The following is a 9,098-nucleotide window of genomic DNA, read 5'->3' as shown; positions in this document are numbered from 1 at the left end:
CTCCCAGTCAATGAGGGTCGAACCTTTTCCCTGCTCACTCGGCACATCACCAGGTCAACACAGCGTTTATTATATGACGTTTTGGTATTTATTCTTTACTTTTGCATGCAAATGGTGGGGTCTTTTTTCCACCCCACTTGAGCAGTAAAAGAGTGAATTATGATACTATTAATGCTTTGATGACTAGTTTTATGCCTTATTTACCCAAAACATTATCTTCCAAGATAATTAAATACAGCATATGAAAATAAGACATGCTTTTCTATACAGATTCCAACATTAGGTTAATACCAATTTACATATATTACTCAAAGGTATATGTGTCCCAAAATCAATTATGTTATTTACGATAAGCCAAAAAGGATCTCCAGTGACTTGAAAGGAACGAAATTTACGACTATAATACTGCCAATCTTTTTACCAGTTCTAAAATGAGACAAAAATTACTAACCAGGAATCAAGTTCCAAGCTACACGTATCAGTGACCTTAGCTAATCTCAACTACAGGAATAAAAGGAGCCAGTTTAGCCCGTGGGAAAACCTCTCTGCTTCAATGAGAAAATAATGATTACATTTTTCAGTGAAAAATTAAAATACAGTAAGAAGAAAAATTCAGTTGTAACATAGCAAAATCTGATAATACAAAAACATTATTGTAAAGGTTAACAAGTTCAATGTGGGAAGTTTCATTATATAACACTTTCAACCATTTTTTCTTTGTATCTCTCCAATATCACTTCATTAGCGTATAAAATATTTTTACTTTTATATAAAAATTTCTTCAGTAAAAGAGCCATAAAAAACACTGTAGAGTTAGTATTTTTTATTTCACATATGCAGGCTTGAAAATTTCAAACAAGTGACAACTTTTATCTGCTGGAAGCCAATATCATGGCAACACCTAGAAAAAAAAAAGGAAAAGCTTATTGTAAATAATTAATAAACCAAGAAAGCACTAAATCAACATAAAATTGTCAGAAAAGAAATTCAAGTTTTATAAAGTTCTCTCAGTTCAATGTGAGATCAGTGAATATCTTTTTGTGGTTTGTAAAATGTATAAAAGATAACAAAACAAATATCAATATTATTCTATAACAATAAGCATTGCCATTATTTACACACACTTTACAACTAATTTTAATTTATCTTTTTCTTCCTAAATTACTACACACTAATGATACAATGAAAATAGTAATATCACATAAGTGCTTTCTGGTAAAAGAGAAATACTATCTTACAACTATTTATAATAGTTTTGTTATTATGCACTTTGTTTGTCCAATTTAATTGACTAGCAACTAGATGAGATAGTCTGAACATACTATCAAAATCAATTTTTTCTGTTATCTTTTTGGTTTTAATATTTTCTTCTTGGTTTGTTATAAATACATGACCATCTTCAACATCAGTCCACCCATACTTATTCATCCACTGTTTCAGCTGGTTTTCTAACAAGAGAATAAAAGAACAACAAGAAATCATACTTAATCATTGTGTAAGCACAATTCTGTTAACTATAAAGTACATCTATTTTTCTTTAAAAAACACAAACTTCAGAACACTATTTAACTATTTCAATTCAAACAAAATTAACAACACAAGATATAACTTCAACTTCCATTCATGATAATGATTCTGAATCCGTAAGTTCCAAAAAAAGTTTCTGTTTGCACACTACGGGTAAAGCTTTCAACCAGCTAACTACATCTTTTTACATGGCAGATTTATATTATGTAGTAAACTAAACGTAAGACAACCTACTATAAAAATAACAAACAAATAGTAACAGCTTTACTAGCTGTTTCTCTGACGTCCGTTTATGATTAGCTACCACTAATGAAAGAAAATTACAATTTTAATTTTTAAAACAAATATATACACATAATTATATCTTTCCTAAACAATATCCGGTTGACAAGAATCCACTTTCTATGTTCTTACATTACTATAAAATAAAATGGTCAATAACACAATTTAATGAAAATGCATAAAACTTTGTATATGCACACCAAATGAATAGCATTATTACAGTAAACAATAACTATATTTACTATACATTGCAGAGTGCAACTTTTATATTATATAGAGAATTGAAAAGTAATCATGATTTAGTAATCTATTTATCACATAACTAATGATAAGATACACCACAACATAAATATTTGCTTTTTTTTCAAACAGAATTACATCTTTGGTGTATTTTCATTATAATCCCAAATATGTTTGAACAATCAATTGTATTTGTCATAAGACAACGTTCTTATCATATCTTTAAACACTTTTATTATATTTCTAAAATGCATCATTGGAATGGATATGGCACATATAGACAAAGAGTGTATAATAGTATTCCAACCACACTATCTACAATACCCATTGCTGATAACATCCATTGTGTTTCAAGCATAGTGTGCTTGAAATACTATTATATATTTTTCTTCTTGAAAAACCCCTAGAAACCAAACAAAGAATGTGGTGTTTAAAAGTACATAAAGCCTAATACTATTTTCTTCCCAAACAATAGGTTTTTAGACCATAAACGTTATTCTAACAAATAACTTATATACAGGGTGATTATTAAGAAAGTTTTGGAGTTCAAAGTATCACATCTCACTAACAGTCTGGCATAGAAAGGTGAAATTGCACAGGGATGTTAAGGGTATCATGCCAATGAAAATGCTACAGTTGTCATGTGTTGCCACTAGGGGCACCATTGTGGTTTCTCTTGCATACTTCCCATGGGTATAAATGTACCATTGGGCCTGTCAATTGCAGTCAACCAACATGAGACTGACAAGTGTGCTTGAGGTGAACTAATGAAATGTAATGTTGAGGCAGCTCTCAGGGAATACCATATAGTGCATGACATCTGCAGAGGGCCTTGTTCAAGTTCATATAAAAAAATTGAGGAGTCAAATTGCATTTGTGATAAGCCACATACAGACACCTACTGAAACTATCACTGAGGTTAGCCATTCTGTAGCAGAACGAGGAATCACAAGTCCACATGATTGCAGCAGTGCATTTTATGTTACCTGGTGTCTGGACTTGTCACTTTCAATTGTTCTTGGAGACTCTTTGATCAACTTTATCCTCACAATCTGCATCATGTTCGAGCAATGAAAGAAACAGATGCAACCCAACACATTAATCGTGCATGCATTGCAATCTTAGAGCAGTGACACAGGTGTAGTTGCACCTGGCCCTGTACTTCTTCAATAACATCAGAAACTTCAGTAATTGTTTCTTGAAAAAAACAAAAAACAACCAAAGAAAAATTCATTCATTTTCAATGCAAGAAAATAGTTTGTAAAAGTAAAACTTAAGCTATTAAACTGATGAAGATTTATAACAAGTGTCATTAACGTAGCTCTTGTAATTCCAATTTGTTCTCACCAAACAGCTGGTAGTAATTTCCACTAAATTATGTGGTTATTTCTTCATAGAACACTGAAATATATGTACAGTCTTTTTTTAGAGCAAGTCCCTATTTTAATAACTATTTATCGTGTAATGATTTTAACATTGTCTTCCTTAAAATTGAATATACAGATGAAACATGTTTCAGAATAATTTCAAGTTAATTTCTTTGCCTCATTCACCGGGCATAGCATCAGCATATTTCTGGCTGTGGGGATATCTAAGTTCATGCATGTACTGTGGAAAGCCTCTCACAATTCCAGACCTCGATGATGCAATTATCTGGTAAGTAGCCAGCATACCAGGTGAGATGTGTTTTGTTGTTGTAATGTGTGTTGTTACATGGATGCAATGCAAGTTGGATAAGCACATACTGAATGGTTGCTGTGATTGATTAGACATCAGATCATAGTGGCACCCCAAATGGCAACATGTGACAACTGTGGCATTTGCACCAGCATGGTACTCTTAACATCTTTGTGCAATTCTATCTTCCTACTCCATAATGTTTGTGATGTATGATGCAAAACTTTTTTTTTTATAATCACCTTATGAATAGCATTCCAACCACCATGTTTGTTGTACCCCAGCCAACCTGACGAACCTTAGATATTGGGTGATGCATGTTGTCAGCAACAGATATGGTGGACATAGTGTACTTGAAATACTATTATAAACTCTTTTTCTCAGAGAAACCTTAAAGGCATGAATCAAAATGCAGTGTTTAAAAATACAATATGATTCATACTATTGTCTTACGAAAATAATTGTTATGATTTCACCATAACAAATGCTGGAGTACTACTTAAGTGCTGACTGATAAAATATATTTTTTTTCTTCAGAAATAAATATGGTTATGCCTAAAAACTTACCAGACAGCCCACCCAGCAGTTCTGATAGAACAGTCTTCTCAATGCGTTGAAATGTTATGTTTACTACATGACAGATGACTGAAAAATAATTAAAACATTTAAAAAACAATAATTTTAAGTTTTTAACTCTCAAATTATTGAATTTTAATATACAGTTTATTACCAGTGAAGTTTACATATTGCTTCATGCTGAGGTACAATAAAGACTAACAAAAAAGTGTTACATAATTAATTTTCTATGTAAAATTATACAGGATACACAAATAGTAATTAGAGGGATAAATTGTAAATTAGTAGTTATTAGGGACCTCACAACCAACAAATTCTAAACCCACAAGCATTTAGGTGCATAAACAGTGTTGTAACACGTTCTTTCATTGAGCAGGTTCTTTTATTACTTGTTAAAATAATGTTAAGTCCAGTCCACATAATGATAAGTTAATTCATTTCTTCAGTAACATCCATTATAGCCACATTCATTCATGGGCTTAATTTCATAAATAAACTTTTGAACAAACTAAATGTAGGCTTAACTTTAAAATTTTCTCTTAGAAAGTTAATCTAACCTATTTAAAAGTCAGTGTGTATCATGTCATGCTCGATTTCCAGGAGGAGTCATAAAAGCCAAAATGCATATACCCAGATATTGTGTCTGTCTATTGTGATTTTATTCACAGGGGTGCAAGGGGGCTGTGAGAGGTGGTGCCACAGTGAAAACTTATAAGTGTAGTGAGTGTTGGTATGATTAAGCATATAGTAAAGATGTAGCATGGGATCACTTAGCCTAGAGCCAAGAGTATAAAATTTATCATGAAAGAAAAATATTGATTCAATTTTAAACTTAAATCGTTTCTGAATTAAGCTATTTTCTGGTATATCACCAACCTTAAATCAACAGAGACTAAGTTATAATATCAACAAATATTTTTCCAGTTTTGTTGCCTATACATTTCATTTTATACTTTTAGTACGTAGATTAACAACAATATTAGGTTATACTTTTGTTTCTAAAGGATCTGACATAAAAGCCATTGTTGGAAGGTAGTGTTACCAAAACACATTGGCTTTTCAATATATTAGAAGTTATTAATCTGATTTTTACAAATAATTATTCTATGAATACGCCACAAATACATTTCATGAATGATCTTAATTTTGATTGGCTCACAATGAAATTTACCAGTATTTGAATGTCTCGACTGCATTTTTCTGCCTCTTTGTTGGTCAAGTTTGATTGTGCAAAATTTATTTATTTCAGTTAGCTACAAAGTGTGAGGTTAAGGTATACTATGTCATGGGGGTATTTGTACTTGCCCTGTCATTTTTGACAGACTACACGCTAGTCAACTGATAAACAACACTAGCTCACCAAGTAACTGAATAGCCAAACAGACATGATAACTCTCACTTTTAACACTATATAACTCTTCTAACACTGAACTAACTGACTGGTACTGAACTCATATTTTTATCTTACAACTATTTCTCTACATTACACTAAACTTCTTGATTCTTAACTTTCATGAGTTTTTACAGATTCTAATATTATGCACCTTCTAGTAAACATTAAAAAAACAACAACTGAAAACATAGCTCACAAGAATAAGTTAGAAAAATGGGTAAAAAAAGTTGAATGATGTTATTACATATTTCTTGTAAAATACTTTCAGTTATTTCAAAAATGAAAGAAACATCCATAGTTAAGATAACAAAACCTTGCATGTAAATATTAGGCAGAAGAATAAAAATATACTTTACTTGACTTATTCCATAAACCCTGGAAAGCATAATTTACATTTATGTTGGCTTCAATGTAAGTTATACAAAGAAGACTGTGTGTATGAGTGTACACTTTAATATTTGTCCCATCATATTGTAAGTTGCTTTTCTTATATAATTTAGTCCTACAAAACAAAGGTATAACTGAATGAAGTAACTCACATTTTCGGATAGAGTCTTCAAAGCCAGTGATTCCACTGATAATTTCAGGATTTTTAGTAATTTCCTTCTAAACAAAAGAGCACTTTTTCAAATAAAAAATCATAAAACATACATGGTAAAAAACAACAACAACCATGTTAGCATTTGAAACATGGGACTTAAGAATATATTTTTGATGATGCAAGGTTACTTTTATTACCAGTATTTTACTGATATACTCTAAGCTTATACCTACACCCCCAATAATAAATTCTGTCCAACAATAATTTGTTTTCAGCACACACAAACATTATGAAACATGATTTATTTCAAACTTATATTATATGAAGTAGGGGTATAATTAATTACACAAAACACAAAGCTTTCAAAAAAGACTAGTAGATGTAAATTATAATAATCTAAAACTGTATCTAAATGGAACAAATAGAAAAGTATCCTTAAGAACTCAATATGTTGATAATTGTGTTGAAACTGTTGTAATTTATTACCACTAAATACAAAATAAAATAAAAAATTATAGAATAAAGATAAATTTCTCTAAGTTCTATTATAATACAACTTAAGCTACACTTTAGAAAGAGAGAGAAAAACTTACACAAAATGTAATTAGATCTAACAGAGGATGACTTTCAATCGAAGCCTATAGTAACAAGTTGCATGATTTAAACTATAAAACACCAAAACATGAAATAACAGTGGGCAATTAGCACAATGGCAACGAACTTTAAGAAATTAAATTTTTGATCAGTAAGTTCCCACTAAAATTGCAATTTACAAATTTCTGTTGGATAAAATCAAAATTATCATTTAAAGCTTTGAAATACTATTATTTTTACAATTTCTTTTACACTTACCCAAAATTCCTTAAACTGACACATCTCAAGTAAATCATGAAGAAACATTATCTGCTGAATGGGAATTTTCTCAAGCTGAGACAGTCGTCATGGAGAAATTAATGATGAAGATTAGAGAATAACTACACATAACGTATTGTAATGCAAAACCACAACTTTTCAAAATTAAAAAAATCTCCAGCATGATTGTAAGATTTCAACCATGTAATATCAACTTGATATCTAGAGCTTTACACAAATACACATTTTTTGCATTCATTCCTAAATAACTACTATTTTTTCTGATGTTTTATACTTGCATAAAACTCAAAATATGCAAGTTGTAGACAAATTTAAATGCTGTATGTGGTGTTTTATACTTAAGTATCACTGGAATGGAGCTATAGAGTGAAGTTAGTTAAACAAAAGCTATTTTATAGCCTTCCAAGTTACTTATTTTATTACACAAACCTAAACTGTAGAATACTAATCTTACTCTTTGTTTAAAAATTGAGTGCAAAAGAAACAAAATCAATCCAATAAAAAAGCTGCAACAAGATAAAAAAATGTTATATGATGTCAAAACTGATGAAGTACGGTCCTTTTACAGAAAGAAGCATGACAAACAAACAGTTGCCAATAATTTCTTTCACATTGCAAGTGAATGACTCAGTAATAAGTTCTAGCTATAAAAGTGTGTAACAGCAATTTAAAAACACCGTCTGTTGAAAACAACTGCTGACAAGGTCTTTCACTCAACACCAGAGATCATCCCATATTTTAGGTAAAATGCTATATAGTTCAACCAGTTATTTGAGAGTCAAGTAACGTGACATATAATGTTGTAGCTGGTACAGACAATTCCTTTTACATTGTCAAGTGTGAAGAATCATAAAAATATGACCGAAATTTAAATTTTAAATACATCACTTCAGCTTAACATTTTACAGACAAAAATAAAATGTTTGTTTAAAAAATTAACATGAAAATAAAAAAAAGTGGCAAGACAAAAGATCCTTTTCTTTTATTTCTTGTTCCACAAACAACTATTGATCAAAACTTTAAATTGGTAAAATACTGTCATGAATGTGCATCGTATCACGCACAAGATAAAGGTACATCTTATTGTATCTATTACGTATTGAAAAGCAAATGCAGGGCTGTAGACAGTTCTGGGTGGAACACAGCTACCTCATTTTCTTCTTCAGAGCTTGGAAATGTCCATTTCTTTTTCTTACTCTCTTCTCTACTTATATCATTAGTAGTCAACATTACTTCTGGTGGCAGCATCGTGAAGTTTTAACTAACATATTTAATGGTATTATTACCTTTGTTGAAGTAATAAATGTTTTGTTTTCAACAAACATTTCTTGGACATTTGCAGCTCTGAAAAGCAGTAATTATCTCAAAAGATAAAGCAAGATTGAAATACTGGATATCAGAGTAACTAAACATATTTTAACCTCATTTTTAACTAAAAGATGCAACCTTTTGTGGGGAGGGAGTGCGAACCTCCACAGTCATACAGAGGGAATAAAACTCTTTTCTTTAACTTTATTTATAATATTACTTACTCCCCAGGCACTTTTTAAGTAGGACTGCAGCTCTGAATAGAAGCTAAAACAAAACTTCTGAAACTTTTTCAAAGATTAGTTTGGCACAAATACTTTCCAAGGATAAGCTCTTCTCTCAAAGCTTTTAAAAAGTAAAAAAAAAAAAACAGTTACATATTTTTCAAAGAAAAGCAGAAAAAACAAATATAAAATGGTCATAACAGGATGATTTCTATTATCCTACTTTGGACACGCAATAGCTGACTATATTAAATTATGCAATAAAGGATACGTGAAGAGAGTCAATCAGACATTTACACAGAACAAAATCTGTATGAGGCAGGTTGGTAAGAGCTTTTAGCAAAATCTGGACAGCCACAGATGTCTGAAAGTATGTAGGATTAAACTGGTACCTAGAACAATCAACATTTACATTACTGGGACTACTATCACAATTGATGTATATATATATATACAC

General features: G+C 30.7%; 1 protein-coding gene across 2 annotated transcripts in view; it reads right to left on the bottom strand.

The window, feature by feature from the left end:
* Window positions 1-403: 403 nt before the first annotated feature.
* LOC106470698 (eukaryotic translation initiation factor 3 subunit K-like) overlaps window positions 404-9,098 on the bottom strand; it is a 20,320-nt gene continuing 11,625 nt past the window's right edge. The window contains exons 4-9 of one of the 2 annotated variants that reach the window (XM_013931262.2): window positions 8,913-9,033; window positions 7,089-7,163; window positions 6,235-6,301; window positions 4,294-4,371; window positions 1,323-1,448; window positions 404-901 (exon numbers count right to left, since the gene is read on the bottom strand). In XM_013931262.2, the coding sequence (XP_013786716.1) occupies window positions 870-901; window positions 1,323-1,448; window positions 4,294-4,371; window positions 6,235-6,301; window positions 7,089-7,163; window positions 8,913-9,033 (499 nt within the window). In that variant the 3' untranslated portion in view covers window positions 404-869. The remainder of the gene's footprint in view (window positions 902-1,322; window positions 1,449-4,293; window positions 4,372-6,234; window positions 6,302-7,088; window positions 7,164-8,912; window positions 9,034-9,098) is intronic. The other variant, XM_013931264.2, reaches the window with a different exon arrangement.

This window comes from Limulus polyphemus, unplaced genomic scaffold (genome assembly GCF_000517525.1).
Source record: "Limulus polyphemus unplaced genomic scaffold, Limulus_polyphemus-2.1.2 Scaffold4168, whole genome shotgun sequence".
NCBI classification, from domain to species: domain Eukaryota; kingdom Metazoa; phylum Arthropoda; class Merostomata; order Xiphosura; family Limulidae; genus Limulus; species Limulus polyphemus.
The sequence above is the reverse complement of the archived record's forward strand: the minus strand, read 5'-3'. Positions and strand labels throughout refer to the sequence as shown.